Source organism: Mandrillus leucophaeus, unplaced genomic scaffold (assembly GCF_000951045.1).
Source record: "Mandrillus leucophaeus isolate KB7577 unplaced genomic scaffold, Mleu.le_1.0 Scaffold526, whole genome shotgun sequence".
Lineage (NCBI taxonomy): Eukaryota > Metazoa > Chordata > Mammalia > Primates > Cercopithecidae > Mandrillus > Mandrillus leucophaeus.
Window position 1 is genome coordinate 542,402 of NW_012105653.1, and position 18,029 is coordinate 560,430.

General features: G+C 47.5%; 1 protein-coding gene across 1 annotated transcript in view; it reads left to right on the forward strand.

The window, feature by feature from the left end:
* MCM3AP (minichromosome maintenance complex component 3 associated protein) overlaps positions 1-18,029 on the forward strand; it is a 55,602-nt gene that overhangs the window by 2,852 nt on the left and 34,721 nt on the right. Inside the window, 9 exon segments of the mRNA XM_011996837.1 lie at positions 2,394-2,472; positions 2,839-2,983; positions 4,950-5,140; positions 7,291-7,430; positions 9,332-9,529; positions 10,107-10,375; positions 12,617-12,779; positions 16,399-16,559; positions 17,338-17,579. Of these exon segments, the coding sequence (XP_011852227.1) occupies positions 2,394-2,472; positions 2,839-2,983; positions 4,950-5,140; positions 7,291-7,430; positions 9,332-9,529; positions 10,107-10,375; positions 12,617-12,779; positions 16,399-16,559; positions 17,338-17,579 (1,588 nt within the window).

Sequence of the window (18,029 nt, forward strand, 5' to 3'; positions counted from 1 at the left end):
AAAAAAAAAAAAAAAAAAAAAAAGAAGTGAAATTCCCCTTGTCATCCTATCCTCTAGAGATAACTGCTTTGAAGCACTGGGTTTGTATCCTGACTAAATGTATGCATCAGACTTTCTTTTTATTTATTTATTGTTTTTGAGATGGAGTCTCAAGTGCATAATATTTTCTAGGGTGCAGTGAGTGTGGACTGCTCATGTTGTATAGCTTTATATCTTCACTGTTTTTTCTCAGTATTCTCATAGACAAAATTATGTTCTAGAGAAATTTATAAAGTAGAAATTTATAAAGTGAGTGATAATCCTTTGAGTGGATGGACTACGTTTTGTTGATTCATCTGTTGGCAGACATGGGTTGTTTCTACTTTTTGGCTGTTGTGAATAATGTTCATTGTCATATAACTGAGTCCCTGCTTTCAATTTTTTGGGGTATATTCTTAGGGTTGGAATTGCTAGGTCATGTGGTAATCCTAATTTGTTTTTAGTTTTAATTTTTTAAATTAAAAAAATTGTTTTTATTTTTGCGTTTGTAGAGACACGGTCTCACTATGTTGCTCAGGCTGGTCTCGAGCTCCTGGCCTCAAGCTATCCTCCTGCGTTAGCCTCCCAAAGTGTTGGGATTACAGATCTGAGTCATTGTGTCGGCTCTCATTTTTGTTGTTGTTGTTGTTTTTGAGACAGGGCCTCGCTTTGTCACCCAGGCTGTAGTGTAGTAGCACAATCTTGGCTCACTTCAACCTTCACCTTTCCGGTCAAGCGATTCTCTTCCCTCAGCCTCCCTAGTAGCTGGGATTGTGTGCGCACCACCACGCCTGGCTAATTTTTGTGTTTTTAGTGAAGATGGGGTTTCATCACGTTAGCCAGGCTGGTCTTGAACTCCTGACCTCAGTGATCCATGCACCTTGGTCTCCCAGAGTGCTGGGATTGCAGGCATGAGCCACCATGCCTGGCCTTGTTTTTATTATTTATTACTATTATTTTATTATTATTATTATTTTTTTGAGCTGAAGTTTAACTATGTGGCCCAGGCTGGTCCTAAACTCCTGGGCTCAAGTGATCCTCCCACCTCCACTTCCCAAAGTGCTAGGATAACAGGCATGAGCCCCCATGCCCAGCCCCGCTTTTGTTTTTAAAGTTATTTTTTGCCTATTGCAGTGTGCTCATTCTCCCAGCTGAACCTTAAATATTTTATGACATAACTAATATTTAAATACATTGCCTTTATAAACAATTCATTGATACAGACAAAACTGAACATCCTTATCTCTCCTGTTATTTAGGAGTAGTCCAGGTTAACTAGTGTGGGGGGTATTTTTCTAGATTTTTTTTTTTTTTGAGATGGAGTCTTGTTCTGTCGCCCAGGCTGGAGTGCAGTGGCACCATCTCCACTCACTGCAAGCTCCGCCTCCCGGGCTCATGCCATTCTCCTGCTTCAGCCTTCCGAGTAGCTGGGACTACAGACACCCGTCACCACACCCGGCTAATTTTTTGTGTTTTTGGTAGAGACAGGGTTTCACCATGTTAGCCAGTATGGTCTTGATCTCCTGACCTCGTGATCTGCCTGCCTGGGTCTCCCAAAGTGCTGGGATTACAGGCATAAGCCACGGTGCCCTGCCTTTTTCTAGACATTTTTATGAGTGTATCTACAGGGAGACTAACATGTGGTTGGTTTTGTGTGTGTTTTCTGTAGTAAGTGGCATCCCGTGTGTGTTATTCTGCAGCTCCCTTTTGTGCTTAATTGTGACTTGGCAAACTTACTGTTTCTGTATATGTGATCAGCTGCTGAGAATCATCTCACCAAATGCCAACAAGGCCAAGTTTGTGGGTTCTATGAAGCAAAGTTGTTAATTTAAAAAAAGGGGCTGGGCGCGGTGGCTCATGCCTGTAATCCCAGCACTTTGGGAGGCCGAGGCGGGCGGATCACGAGGTCAGGAGATGGAGACCATTCTGGCTAACACGGTGAAACCTTGTCTCTACTAAAAATACAAAAAATTAGCCAGGAATGGGTGGCGGGCGCCTGTAGTCCCAGCTACTCAGGAGACTGAGGCAGGAGAATGCATGAACCCGGGAGGCGGAGCTTGCAGTGAGCCAAGATCTCGCCACCGTACTCCAGCCTGGGTAACAGAGCGAGACTCTGTCTCAAAAAAAAACAACAAAAAAGAGGGAAGAGCAAATACATGCTGGTGAGACAGGTAAGGGAGATGAATCCTGCTGCTGCCACAGCCAGAGACCATGCAAGCAGCAGACGTGTGGGTGGAGGAATCACTGTCGTGCAAAGGACGCCGGCTCCTGGTGCTTTTGAATGGTCTGTTGTGCTTACTGCGTTTGAGTTTTCAATCCCATTTCCTTTGGTTTCCTGATGTACTCACACTTGGTGGTTGTGGACTGTTTTCCAGGCATCTGCAGCCCTGGCTAGAAAGAAGGGGAAAAGTTTGCATAAAGACATGGCTATCTTTTGGCACAGGAAGAAAATAAGTGAGTTTTCAATTATTCTTTTCACTTTTTAAGAAAATTATTTTTATTTATTTATTTATTTAATAAAGATGAGATCTTGCTATGTTGCCCAGTCTGATCTTGGGATTACAGGCATGAGCCATTGTGCACGGCCCTCTTTTCAGTTTCTCATGCTCTTGGTCCAAACCCTTTGAGCGTGAGCCCTTTCCTCCAGCCAGTGGGGGAGGCTGGCTCTGAGTGGATTTGCATCTCACAGTTATTTCCTTGGGCTCTTCTCTAACCTCCTGTGACAATGAAAATAATATTACTTTCTCAGAAACAGTGAAAAAGTCCAGTACCAGGTGATCTATGATTGCATAAACTCTTTTCTACCTCCTGTGTCCACAGGCCCCAATAAGAAACCCTTTTCCCTGAAGGAGAAGAAACCAGGTGATGGTGAAGTCAGCCCGAGCACAGAGGATGCACCCTTTCAGCACTCTCCTCTTGGCAAGGCCGCAGGGAGGGCTGGTGCTAGCAGCCTCCTGAATAAAAGGTGGGATCGGTCCCTCCTAATGACCTTATTTGGGAAGGACCAGGAAATAGCGCCCTGCAGTGACACATGAGTCAGGGTGCAAGACTGTGGAGAGTGGTGAGGAGACAAAAGCCAGTTGCCCGGGATGGCTGGGGGTGGAGGGCAGGGGCTCTGCCCCTCCAGCCAGCATGGGCCATGAGGAGGTGGGTCTGTGTGGGGCTGGTGGTTGCAGCCAGAAGAGAGAATTTTCTGACACTGGTACCTGTCAGCTATAGAGATGGTGGACAGCAGTGATTCTGTCCTGTCTTGTTCTCACATACCCTAGGGCCAAGGTTGCTGAGAAAGCCTTCCTTTGGGGCTGGCCTTTTTTTCTTGTTTCCACTTGGCATTTTCTATGGGAGAATCTCATCACACAGTTGTTATAGCTGGTGTAGGCCTTTCAGCTGCAGCTACAGGAGATCCAGGGGAGGCTGCTCACTTAGGACAGCAGAACTTCTGTCCTTGCACAGAGTGCCTGCTCTGTGGGACACACGCAGGCTGGCGCCCTGTGACGGGTCGCTGCCTGCCTGACAGGATTGTAGTAGCAAATCTCCTTGCTCATCTAACTTGTCCTGAATCCCACTGCAGTTGAGTGCAGTTCCACTTGACATAAAAATGTATAAGCAATAACTTTTTTCTCAAGGCATTTAAGTGGCTGTAGTAAACTATGCATTCCTTTTGTTTTGAGACAGAGTCTCACTTTGTTGCCCAGGTTGGAGTTCGGTGGCATGATCTTGGCTCACTGCAATCTCTGCCTCCTGGGTTCAAGAAATTCTCCTGCCTCAGCCTCCCTAGTAGCTGGGATTACAGACATGTTCCACCATGCCCAGCTAATATGTTTGTATTTTTAGTAGAGATGGGGTTTCACCATGTTGGCCAGGCTGGTCTCGAACTCCTGACTAGACATGCATGCCCGGTCAAACCATGCATTTCTGATAATCACTTACAGCAGTTTCCAGTTTCCAGCATGACTTTTTTTTTTTTTTTTTTTCTCTAAAAACTGTCACTTAAAGGAAGGGCAGCATGACTTTTTGTAGGTGCAGCTTATCACAGTGAAGCAGACACGGTTGGCCGTGTTAGTTGTGTTAGTCAGCACGTGATGTGAACTGCCCTGGCTACCTCATCTGTCTGGGGAACTCTGTTCTCAAAGGCTTTTCCTTTTCACACCAGACCTACTTTGACAGGTCTCCGGCTGAATCCATCTTTTCATCTTTTGGCCAGTGTATTTTCCTCACTTTCCATTTTGTGATGAGCAGTTTAGTTGCTGGTTTGACATAATCTTTGACATTCAAGTTCAGAAAATGATGAAAGCTAGAAAATGGGGAAGCTGAGGGAGAATGCCTGATTCCTTTTAGTATGTCCTATCAAAATAAACTTCTGTTTTAAAACATGTAGGCATAATATTTCCTTATGATATTAAAGATTTTTTTCATGCTGAGTTTCATTTCTTCGAGATAGGAATCAGTAAGTGCTCCTTTTAGCTGTTTAAATGTGCCTATCTTTTTTTTGGTAGGGGGTGGTAAGTTTGGAGCCTCACTCTGTAACCCAGACTGGAAAGCAGCAGTGCAATCTCAGCTCACTGCAACCTCTGCCTGCTAGGCTCAAGCAGTCCTCTCACCCCAGCCTCCCAAGTAGTTGGGACTACAGGCACATGCCACCATGCCTGGCTGATTTTTAAATTTTTGTAGAGATGGGGTCTCCCTATGTTGCCCAGGCTATTTTGTTTTTCAAAAGTATGAAATATTTCAAAATTATATTAAAGTCAGTGAATAATGTGAATAACGGTTTTGTGTTCATTACCATTTTTATCAAAACTCAATAAGTGCTTGTAGTTTCTCAGCTTTAGATGACCATAAAATCTTGAAAGATGAGGGGACGTGTTCAGAAACGAAAATGCTCTGAAGGCCTTCCTGGTACGAGGGCCCTCAGTGTGGTGTTTACTTTATAGCTCTCCAGTGAAGAAGCCAAGTCTTCTAAAGGCCCACCAATTCGAGGGAGACTCTTTTGACTCAGCCTCCGACGGCTCTGAGGGCCTCGGGCCATGTGTGCTGTCCCTCAGTACCCTGATAGGCACCGTGGCTGAGACGTCCAAGGAGAAGTACCGCCTGCTTGACCAGAGAGACAGGATCATGCGGCAAGGTATGGCACGTGGTGGCAGAGGTTCTAAGGGCCTGGTGAGGTCGTCGTCTTGGGTGCCATCAGGGCAGGAGCAACTCCTTTCCGTTGGGCTCTATTGCTGTTGAGTCTCAGGGCCTCTGATGTGCTGTGTCTGATCTTCATGGTCTGCCAGTCTTCTTGGAGTGAGTGTTGTGTGTGTGTGTACATATATGTGCAAATATGTTTGCTAATGTATGTATAAAATAGCAGTGGGAGGATGCAAAAGAATGGACTTCTATCTGTAGAGGGAGCAGATTCTGAAGGGCAGAGGTTATGGCGGAGTGCTCCATCTCGGACAGGGCAACCTTACACTGTTACAATGTTGAACTGTGTGAATGTATTACCTACTAAAAAGTAAGTATTCTATTAACACTAAAAATACATGCAGGGACCAAAAATAAAAGGAAAAAACACAGGTGCTCCTCTTTGCCAATTTTATTCTCTTAAATTTCAGCTGAACTGGGTGTGGTGATTCACGCCTGTAATCCCAGCACTTTGGGAGGCCGAGGCATGTAGACCACCTGAGGTCATGAGTTCAAGACCAGCCTGGCCAACATGGCAAAACCCCCATCTTTACAATAAATAAATAAATAAATAAATTAGCTGGGTGCGGTGGTATATACCTGTAGTCCCAGCTACTAGGGAGGCTGAGGCAGGAGAATCACTTGAACTGGCTAGGCGGAGGTTACAGTGAGCCGAGATTGTGCCACTACACTCCAGCCTGAGCGACAGGATGAGACTTTGTCTCAAAAAAAAAAAAAAAAAAAAAAGCTGGACGTGGTGGCTTACGCCTGTAATCCGAGCACTTTGGGAGGTCGAGGCTGGTGGATCACTTGAGGTCAGGAGTTTGAGACCAGCCAGACCAACATGGAGCAACCCGGTATCTACTAAAAATAGAAAATTAGCTGGGCATGGTGGCACATGCCTGTAATCCCAGCTACTCGGGAGGCTGAGGCAGGAGAACTGCTTGAACCCATGAGGCGGAGCTTACAGTGAGCCAAGATTGCGCCACTGCAGTCTAGCCTGGGCGATAGAGTGAGACTCCATCTCAAAAAAAAAAAAAAAAAAAAAAAAATTCAGCTATAGGAGTTTCCTTTTTTTAAAAGCTGTGGATATTTCGATTAATCACCATGTTTCCTTAATATAGTGATATATAGTAATAAAAACTGCCATCATACATCATATCATTGATGATGGTGATTTTTATATTCCAAATGAAATTATTAGGTGTTAGAATTTTTCTTTTTTAAATTTTTTTCCTCGAAATGGAGTCTTGCTCTATTACCCATGCTGGAGTGCAGTGGTGCAGTCTTGGCTCACTGCAATATCCGCCTCCCAGGTTCAAGTGATTCTCTTGCCTCAGCCTCCTGAATAGCTGGGACTACAGGCATGCGCCACCCTGCCTGGCTAATTTTTATATTCTTTGTAGAAATAGGGGTTCTCTGTGTTGGTCAGGCTGGTCTCGAACTCCTGACCTCAGGTGATCTGCCAGCCTTGGCCTTCCAAAGTGCTGGGATTGCAGGCGTGAGCCACCAGGCCCAGCCCAGGTATTAGAATTTTTCATAATAAAAACAAGTATATATTTTTAGTTGTGAAGTTGTTGCATTTCCATTTACTTGCAAGCTACATTTGTAACTATTTAATTCTAAGTGTAATCATAGAAGTTATTCAGGTAAGAACCCAGTTAACTTTCATTATATGATTCCTATATTAAAGTCATGGTGAATACCGAGGCAGAGTTTTAGAATAGTGATATATTTTGAATATTTGCAGTTGTTACAAGTCAATCCTTTTAGTAAACATCCTGCACCATGATTTTTTGTCATTGAGGTCATTACAGGAGTTAGAAAACTCCGGCTGAAAGTGAGGACACTCCCGTGCTTTTATCTGCAGTGAGGGTCTGTGACTGTTGGAGAGGTGGACTCGGGTCTTCGGGAGTTTTGATGTCCCACTGCCTGGCAGAATAGAACATAAGTCCTCTTTCTCTGAGGCTCAGAGTTTTACAAATATTTTTCTTTTCTTTTGTAATGTGTGTGTGTGTTTTAATTTCTTTTTATCATTATGAGAATACACGTCTGTAGGTTTGTGCTAACCATGTGGTACATTCTTACCTTTTACTTGACGTCACTTAGCTCGGGTGAAGAGAACCGATCTGGACAAAGCGAGGACTTTTGTTGGGACCTGCCTGGATATGTGTCCTGAGAAGGAGAGGTACATGCGGGAGACCCGTAGCCAGCTGAGTGTATTCGAAGTGGTCCCAGGGACTGACCAGGTAGAGCCCTGCATCTCCCTGTGGAGTGGGGCAGGGTGTGCAGGGGATGGGGCTGCTTTTGTCATTTCTGTACCTACTTGATTTGGGTGTTTGTTTTAGAGGGTGTTGGGTATTGGCGCTATTAACCATCATATTAAGCTGTTTTGCATTGTGAGATGTTCACTCTGTAATTGGTACCTATACATGATAACTTGATAAGGTATAGATGCAAGTTATTTTAAATAAAGTTGTTTTTCTTTTTTTTTTTTTTTTTTGAGACAGGGTCTCACTCTGTCACCTAGGCTGGAGCACAGTGGTCCAGTCATGGCTCACTACAGCCTCATCTTCCCAGGCTCAGGTGATCATCTCACTCAGCTTACAGAGTAGCTGGGATTGCAGGCATGCTCCACCATGCCCAGTTATCGTCGTAGTTTTTGAAGCGATGGGGTCTTGCCCAGGCTGGTCCCAAACTCCTAAGCTCAAGTGATCTGCCCACGTCCACCTCTCAAAGTGCTGGGATTACAGGCATGAGCCACCACATCCGGCTAACTTTTTTCTTTTTACAATCTTATTCCTGTCTGTTTCTATGCTTATGTTTTACACATTCAAGGTTATGCTCTAGATACAATTTTATGTGTATTTTTTCCACTTAAAATTATGTCACGAGGCTGGGCGTGGTGGCTCATGCCTGTAATCCCAGCACTTTGGGAGGCCAACGCAGGCGGATCCCAAGGTCAAGAGATCGAGACCATCCTGGCTGACACGGTGAAACCCTGTCTGTACTAAAAATACAAAAAATTAGTCGGCCGTGGTGGCGGGCGCCTGTAGGCCCAGCTACTTGGGAAGCTGAGGCAGCAGAATGGCGTGAACCCGGGAGGTGGAGCTGGCAATGAGCTGAGATCGCACCACTGCACTCTAACCTGGGCAACAGAGTGAAACTCCATCTCAAAAAAAAAAAAAAAAAAATTATGTCATGAACATTTTCCTTTGTTAGGGTAAACTATGAGCATTTAAAAATGACAGCATATTATTTTATTAGTAGCTCTGTCAAAACTGCATTTTTACCATTAGTAGATAGGCTGTTTCTAAATTTTTAGTTCTATTAATAATATTGTTTGGCATCTTATATGTAATGCTTCTCTGGTATTTAGATTATTTTCTTCAGATCCTAAGAATTAAATTACTGCATCAGAGGGTATGACCTTTCCTGAACATTATCAATCTTCCCAAATTAGTTCCCTAGAAAGCTGCACCAATACAGATCCTTTTGGACTCTGTGAATTTTGCTTGTGGGCTCCTCCTCCACTTCCTGGCTGGTGGCTTTATACACCCTTCGCCTGGTTTGGGGTCCCCAGCCCAGCAACTTGTGTCACTGTAGGGCCCCTGCGCCAAGAGAGGGCAATACTCAGGGGCTCATCCTGTGTACGTCTCTGCCTCTTCCCTTGGCCACGTCTTCGGCCTCCTTTTGAGGTGGGAGATGTAGCTCCTGGCCCCAGGTGGGCAGCTGGCCCCTGCTGCTGTGCCCTCAGCAGTCCTCACTGCCTGTCTCTGTTTCACTTCTGGTCTGTGTAGACTTAACCGGGTGTGTGAGCAGACCTGAGACCTTTTAAATGCTGGAGGCCCTTTCCTGTCCCGTCTCTCTGCTTTGGAGCCTGGCAGATGTGCCTTCACTTACATTCCTCCTGTTTGTCGTGACGTGCTCGTATCTTAACTCCTTGTCATATTTGCCAAAGTCACATTTCTCAATTTGTCTTTGAATTCTGATTGTCACCTTTTAACAGAAATTTTATGTTGAAAAAATATATTCTCAAATACTGATCTTGTGTGGGCGTGTATGTGATTTTCCCCCTCATTTTCAGGCATAAGTATGCCTGGCCCGAGGTATGCCACATGGGCAGCCTGTCTCTGCATCATGTCTCTAGGTGGACCACGCAGCAGCCGTGAAAGAGTACAGTCGGTCCTCGGCGGATCAGGAGGAGCCCCTGCCCCACGAGCTGCGGCCCTTGCCAGTGCTCAGCAGGACCATGGACTACCTGGTGACCCAGATCATGGACCAGAAGGAGGGCAGCCTGCGCGACTGGTACGACTTCGTGTGGAACCGCACGCGTGGCATACGGAAGGTATTGGCTGCCTCCAACCTGGACACTAAAAAATGCATGCAAATTCCAAAGTCAAACTGATAGTTACTTTTATTTTACTCTGTTATATATTTTATCTGTAACAAAAATGTACTTTTGTGGGCCGGGTGCGGTGGCTCAGGCCTGTAATCCCAGGACTCTGGGAGGCCGAGGTGGGTGGATCACCTGAGGTCAGAAGTTTGAGACCAGCCTGGCCAACATGGTGAAACCCCGTCTCTACTGAAAATGTAAAAATTAGCTTGGCGTGGTGGCACACGCCTGTAATCCCAGCTACTCGAGAGGCTGAGCCAGGAGAATTGTTTGAACCCAGGAGGCGGAGGTTGTGGTTAGCCAAGATGGCACCACTGCGCCTCCAGCCTGGAGTCTGTCTCAAAAAAAAAAAAAAAAACAAAAAACCCAAGGACTTTTATTTAAGTCACTACAAAGTCCTATTAAAATGTGCATCATGGGCTTTGTTTCAAATTGAAATGTGAGAAATTGAGGTCGCAGCATGATCTTTCTCACAGTTGCCTCTTTGCATGGGAATGTGTGTGTGATCCTCCCCCTCGCCTGTGGCCAGGATATCACACAGCAGCACCTCTGCGACCCCCTGACGGTGTCCCTGATTGAGAAGTGCACCCGGTTTCACATCCACTGTGCCCACTTCATGTGTGAGGAGCCCATGTCCTCCTTTGATGCCAAGATCAATAATGAGAACATGACCAAGTGCCTGCAGAGCCTGAAGGAGATGTACCAGGACCTGAGAAACAAGGGCGTCTTCTGTGCCAGCGAAGCGGAGTTCCAGGGCTACAATGTTCTGCTCAGTCTCAACAAGGGAGACATCCTAAGGTGAATCTTCACATCCAAAAGTTGCCCTAAGGTGGCTTTAAACAGGAGAAGAGCTTTCAGGATTGGCAGTAGCCAGCAGTGCTGCGTTCTCTCTGTTAGCAGATGTTGGGATGGTAGTAGAGGACCTCGGTCTGGCTGTGCATTCGGCTGAGCTGAGCTGGGGGAAGAGTGATGGGGGTGTGCCCTGGGACCAGCACATCTGACGTAGGCCCCACATGTTCATTTCTGAGAACAGTTTCTCCTCACCAGTGAGAACATGAGGAAGGAATCCTCCTCATGAGACAGGTGAGTGAACCAGGAGAGGGAGTTCCAGGTTGTCAGCAGTTCCCTGTTTCCAGGTAGTTTTGTCAAAGATCTAAGTAATAAGAGAGGAAAAAATTGTGTGAAACAAAAATGCTAAGAATGGGGTAGTGAGAATGAATGAATATAAAACCCTGGTCTGAGCCATAATTAGACACTTACTGGCGAGCTCTCTGGCCCTCTGCTTGTGGTGGTGGTAAGCCGAGCTTGATGGTGGCCAGTGTTCCCTTTAGTTCTGAGATTCTCCTATCAATGGTGGACCTCTTTTTTTTTAGTTTCGTATTTTCCTCAAGAACTGTGTGGCAGAATATCTAGATGTGTGATTGATTTTAAATTTTTATTTTATTTTATTTTATTTTTGAGACCGAGTCCTGCTCTGTTGCCCAGGCTGGAGTACAGTAGTGTGATCTCGGCTCGCTGCAACCTCCGCCTACCGGGTTCAAGCGATTTTCTTGCCTCAGTCTCACGAGTAGCTGGGATTACAGGCACATACCACCACTCCCACCTAATTTTTTTTTTTTTTTTTGATATGGAGTCTTGCTCTGTTGTCCAGGCTTGAATGCAGTGGCGCGATCTCAGCTCACTGCAAGCTCCGCCTCCCGGGTTTACGCCATTCTCCTGCCTCAGCCTCTGGAGTAGCTGGGACTACAGGCGCCCGCCACCACACCTGGCTAATTTTTTGTAGTTTTAGTAGAGACGGGGTTTCACCATATTAGCCAGGATGGCCTCGATCTCCTGACCTCGTGATCCACCCACCTCGGCCTCCCAAAGTGTTGGGATTACAAGCGTGAGCCACCGCGCCCGGCCAGTTTTTTTGTATTTTTAGTAGAGACAGGGTTTCGCCATGTTGGCCAGGCTGGTCTGGAACTCCTGACCTCAGGTGATCCACCTGCCTCAGCCTCCCAAAGTGCTGGGATTACAGGTATGAGCCTCCGTGCCGTCTGATTTTAAATTTTAAAATTAAGCCTTGTATAGCGTGGGCAACATGGTGAGACCCTTCTACAAAACAAAAACAAAAACAACAAAAACACCAGGTGTGGTGATGTGCGCATGTAGTTCCAGCTACTGGGGAGGCTGAGGTGGGAGGATCCCTTGAGCCCAGGAGGTCAAGGCTGCAGTAAGCTGTGATCATGCCACTGCACTCCAGTCTGGGTGACAAAGCAAGACCCTATCTCTTAAAAAAAAAAAAAAAGACCAGGTGTGGTGGCCCATGGCCTGTTATCACAGCATGTTGGGAGGCCTAGATGAGAGGATTGCTTGAGGCCAGGAGGTTGAGGCTGCAGTGAACTGTGATTGCGCCACTGCACTCTAGCCTGGGCGATAAAGCAAGACTCTGTCTCAAAAAAAAAAAAAAACTGGTTATGAAAGATTGCTATATTGTCTTTTTCTACACGACAAGCATTTCTTCATCACGAATAATTCAGTCAAAATCAGTTCATTTCTAAACAAAAAGTGTTAAGTTTTCTGTTTTTTAGACTTTACCACCCAGCACAGCTGACAGTCGATTGGCATTACTTTAACTTTTTGATAACTGATGCCTAAATTGCTTTTTGAATTTGTTTATTCATTATTGTTTGGAAAGAAACCTTTGTCAAACCAGCCCAAGCGTGGTAGCTTTGAAGTTAGTAAACTGAATTTAACGGCACATTTTACCAGTAAGACCCTCCTTCTCAGTATGGTTGAAATCCAGTATCGTTATTACTTGAAACGGTCTTGCTCTGTCACCCAGGCTGGAGTACAGTGATGCGATCACAGCTCACTGCAGCCTCAACCTCCTGGGCTCAAACGATCCTCCCACCTTGGCCTCCCCACATTTTGGGATTACAGGCGTGAGCCACTGCATCTGGCCAGCGAAGTTTTTATTTATCAGATCTATCTTCGTGAAAATTTTGTCTTATTAAAATTAACATTCCAACCCCTTTTCTCTCCTTTAATTAACAGAGAAGTACAACAGTTCCATCCTGCTGTTAGAAACTCCTCCGAGGTGAAATTTGCTGTTCAGGCTTTTGCTGCATTGAACAGTAATAATTTTGTGAGATTTTTCAAACTGGTCCAGTCAGCTTCTTACCTGAATGCTTGTCTTTTACACTGTTACTTCAGTCAGGTGAGTAAACGAGCTGAGCTTGCAGAGTTGGAAGACGGGGTGGTTCTTGTGCTATTCGAGTGCTTTCCTGTTCCAGGCTTTTCAAAGCAGGTCTCAGGCTGATGACGTGTCTCCCTGGCAGCAGCCCCACGAAGGGGTTACTGGTGTTGCCCTGTTTTATAGGGGTTTATCACTGTTGGTCTCCATCCGGAAAGGCTGTGAAATGGAAAACACTGTTCTATGGTTCAAATGAGAAAAATCTCTTTAGCGAAACATAATATGAATTCAGCACTGTAGGCCGGGCGCGGTGGCGCAAGCCTGTAATCCCAGCACTTTGGGAGGCCGAGACGGGTGGATCACGAGGTCAGGAGATTGAGACCATCTTGGCTAACCTGGTGAAACCCCGTCTCTACTAAAAAAAATTACAGAAAACTAGCCGGGTGAAGTGGGGGTGCCTGTAGTCCCAGCCACTCGGGAGGCTGAGGCAGGAGAATGGCTTAAGTAAACCCGGGAGGCGGAGCTTGCAGTGAGCTGAGATCCGGCCACTGCACTCCAGCCTGGGCAACAGAGCGAGACTCCATCTCAAAAAAAAAAAAAAAAAAAAAAAGGAATTCAGCACTGTCATCATCCATGAAAACTAACTGAAAAGCAAAAATCTCTTATCATATGCACACAGTCCCTGACTTTGAAATGGTTCATACGCACACAGTCCCTGACTTTGAAATGCTTTGTGTTTTAAATTGAAGTTTCTGGAGTGAGGCTGGTGGCGCTAAGTTCCTTTGGTGGGTGCCTCAGTGTCTGCTTTGCCGCGTGCTAGGGTTGCAGAAGCAATGGGAAGGCCAGTCCCTCCCCTGAGGTTTGCGCAGAGTAAATTCTGTGTCTTGGGGTTTCCAGTCAGTTCTTTTATTCCAGTTCCATGGGACTTGGGGATGAGGACAGAGCAGCCCCTGTGGCACCTGCTGTTCTAGGCCCTGCATGATTGCGTTCAGTGCGATGTCACCAGGACCACGGCCCACCGTGCAGAGTGCCACCTTACCTCGCACGCACTCTGCTGCCCATTCCGGCAGTGGCGTCAACGAGGCTGCCTGGATTCCTTGCCACAAGCCCGTAGTGATCACTGCGTGGGGAGGATGCTGCCTGGGAGATCTCAGGACCTGCCTAGGTCAGTCTGTGGCTCCAGGTCATTTCTTTGGTCACATATCAGGGCCTTCTGTAAACAGTGACTAAATCCACAGTCATGTCACGGTTAGAGGGTCTTTTGCAGGTTTGCTCCTTGTTGTCAGATCTGCAGGTTTCCAAACAGAACTGATACTCTGGAGTAAAGGAAAAGGGTTTCCACAACTTGCCACTTGTAGTTAATTTTGACTGGGTGCTTTGATTCACACCTGTCATCCTGGCACCTTGGGAGACTGAGGTGGGAGAATTGTTTGAGCTCAGGAGTTCAAGAACAGCTTGGGCTTTTTTTTATTTACTAAAAATAAAAAAAAAAATCAGCCAGGCAGGTGTGGTGGGATGCTCCTGTAGTCCCAGCTATTTGGGAGGCTGAGGTGGGAGGATTGCTTGAGCCCGGGAAGTTGAGGCTGCAGTGAGCCAAGATCTGCACTCTCCAGCCTGGGTGACAGAGACCCTCTCTCTCAAAAAAAAAAAAAAAAAAAAAAAAAAAAATTAAAAAAGTATAGTTAATATTGTATACATGATGATTGAGTGTTAGTAGAATGTTGACCATTTTAAATTTTACTTATTTAGAGATGGAGTCTCGCTCTGTTGCCTAGGGTGGAGTGCAGTGGCGCGATCTCTACTCACTGCAACCTCCACCTCCTGGGTTCAAGCGATTCTCCTGCCTAAGCCTCCCTCCTGAGTAGCTGGAATTACAGGAGCCCACCACCATGCCCAGCTAACTTAGTAGAGACGCGATTTTGCCATGTTGGCCAGGCTGATCTCGAACTCCTAGCCTCAGGTGATCCACCCGCCTTGGCATCCCAAAGTGCTGGGATTGCAGGCGTGAACCACCTTGCCTGGCCATTTTTAATAGCTTTAAACAAAAGAGATATTCAGGTATTTTTCTTTAGAAAAACTGTTCACCAGCAGTGGCGCACAGAGGCAGCCTCCTGTCCCCGCAACCCCGTGCACTCCTGCTCAGGGGCTTTGTGCTTGCTGCTCCCACTGCTGTTCTGCACTCGCATAGCCGCACGGCGCTGTCTCCACCTCCCTGAGGCCAGGTGAGGCTTGGCTGCCGCCCTCAGCAGGGCCCCCACCAGTGCTCCCCGTTCTCCCTGCCCATCTGCCACACTGAATCACCGTTCTGTGTGTTTGATGAGTTCGTTTTCTGTTGCACTGGTCTTTCCCCTGGCATGTCAGCTACATGGGGACAGGGAGTTTGTTTTTGTTCACTGTTGAACTCTCAGCGTTAAAAACGGTGCCAGGCACAGAGCAAATGCTCGATCAATGTTGGTTGAATTCAAGAACATTGGAAGAGGACTAACAGCTTAGGCACCAAAGTCCCAGCACTCAAGCATAATTTTTCTTAGCATTTTCATGTTTTTCCTTTGTCTATTTTTAATTTTATTTTTATTTATTTAATTTTTTGAGATGGAGTCTCATTCTGTCACCCAGGCTGGAGTACAGTGGTGTGATCTCGGCTCACTGCAACCTCCACCTCCCGGGTTGAAGCGATTCTCCTGCCTCAGCCTCCCTAGTAGCTGGTATCACAGGTGCCTACCACCATACCCAGCTAATTTTTGTATTTTTAGGAGAGACGGGGTTTCACCATGTTGGCCAGGCTGGTCTCAAACTCCTGGCTTCAAGTGACCTGCCTACCTTGGCCTCCCAAAGTGCTGGGATTATAGGCATGAGCCACTGCACCCAGCCCCATTTTTTTTTTTTTTTTAAGAGACTGGTTCTCACTCTGTCACCTAGGCTGGAGTGCAGTGGTGTGATCAAGGCTCACTGCAGCCTCAGCCTTTTGGGCTCAAGCAGGTCTCCCACTTCAGCCTCCGATGTCGCTGGAACCACGGGTGCATGCCACCAAGCCCCACTAATTAAACCTTTTTTTTTTTTTTTTTAGAGAACAGGATGTAGCTATGTTGCCCAGGCTGGTCTTGAACTCCTGGGCTCAAGCGATCCTGCCACCTTGGCCTCCCAAAGTGCTGAGATTACAAGTGTGAGCCACTGCACCTGGCCTCTGTCTTCTTTTTTTAAAGGCTCTTGTTAGAATGCCATGAACAGTTGTCTCCAACTATTATATGTCATTCCACGGGGTTGGTTTCCTGCTGGCATTCCATGGTCTCTGGGGTCCTCTGTAGCACCTTCCTGGCATTTTATCATGTGGATGCTGCACAGCTGACTTCACCTGGCCTTGTTGGTAGACAGTTTGTTTCATGATTTCTCTTATAAATAAAACTTTCACAAGCCATCCTTCTCTATGAGAGTGTTTGCTTGGCACGCATTCCTGAGCATTGCCCCGAGCAGAACGCGTACGATCTCTAAGCTGGGGTTTCATGTTGCCAAAGCGCCTTCTGGTAGACTCAGCCCAGGAGGAGCCCATGCCCCCCATGCTGGCCATGTCTGTGGTCATGGGCTGACTGCAAGTGTCTGACTGGGCCTTCCTCTGAGACTGCAGTGATCTGGCTCCTCCTTTCAGATCCGCAAGGATGCTCTCCGGGCGCTCAACTTCGCGTACACGGTGAGCACACAGCGAGCCACCGTCTTTCCCCTGGATGGCGTGGTGCGCATGCTGCTGTTCAGAGACTGCGAAGAGGCGACCGACTTCCTCACCTGCCACGGCCTCACCGTTTCCGACGGGTAAGAGCTAAGAGTGGAACTGCGGGGCCCCTGTCTCCTTTTTTCTTGTTAATTCTGATAAAGGACTGTGAGGGACTCTCTGCTTGCCTGACTTGAAGAAGGTGCATTCCCCCTGCCATGCAGGTGAACACATGAGACTCAGAATGGCTGGGGGTGTTCCGAAGGTCACACCCTGGCTGTCTGCACATTGAGGGCTCAGACCAAGTTCTTTGTGACTCCAGAATCAGTCCTTTTCATGAGTTGCCAACGAACCTAAAGATAGAAGTTAGGACCTTCCTTATTCTTTCCCTTGACTGCCTTTGCCAGCCAATGACGGGCAGCGTGTGACGGTGGGGATGGAGGCACCCGCAGGCCAGGCTGGAGTCTTCTCCGGTACTTAGTAGTCAGAGTGGTGAGACTCACAGACGCTGTCTCAGAAACCCGCAGCTTACACTCCATACCCAGTGCCTGGGTCCCCACCCTGCCTCCTGTAACTCCTCACCTGCCCGCTGCCTGTCTCCTCCTTCCCGTTCTGCCTCACAAAACAAGGTGGTTTTGGGTGAGCCAGCAAGGAGGCAGGAGTGAGTCAGCGTGCGTCTGTTAACATGCTGGGCTCAGTGGTTCCAGGGACCTACAGAGGCTCCAGGGTGCGGCAGTGGGACCCAGGCCTCTGCTTTCTGTTATTTATACATGGCTGTGGTGACGCCTGAGGGGCTTGCAGCACTCAGCGGGGCACTGAGGGTGAAGCTGCCTTCTCCCTTGGTGACGCCCCTCTGGGGTCTTCTTGTGGTCTGCGTAGCTGTGTGGAGCTGAACCGGGCCGCATTCCTGGAACCAGAGGGATTATCCAAGACCAGGAAGTCGGTGTTTATTACCAGGAAGCTGACGGTGTCGGTTGGTGAAATTGTGAACGGAGGGCCATTGCCCCCCGTTCCTTGTCACACCCCTGTGTGCAGCTTCAACTCCCAGAACAAGTACATCGGGGAGAGTCTGGCCTCGGAGCTGCCCGTCGGCACCCAGAGACCCGGCTTGGACACAGTGGGTGAGTGAAGCTGCAGTCGTAGTGAGGGGACTAGCTGCATTTTCCCATCAGGACGCCTCCCAGGAGCCTGGGCATCTGCATTTTCCTGCCGGGACGCCTCCCAGGAGCCTGAGCACCTGTTTTGTCTTGGAGCCCAGGAGTGTGGCTCTTCCCCATGCTCAGATGGTTCTCACTGGGAGTGAACTGAGGGCTTTGAAGCCCTCCTCCTGGCTCCCTGACATCTTGGGGCTTGTTTTTCATGCAAAGCATATTTGTCCCGTGTAGCTGGTCTCCTGGAGGGCAGGCCACTCCTCAGGGTCACTGTGGGTGGCCTGGGGCTGTCCCTGCACAGACCTTGGTCCCTATGGTGCCAGGCGCCCTGTGTCTGCAGCCATGTTTTCTCCTGTATGTTTCCTTCCAGGTGGAGGGAGAGGAGAGGAGTGTGGTGTAGAGCCGGACACACCCCTGCCC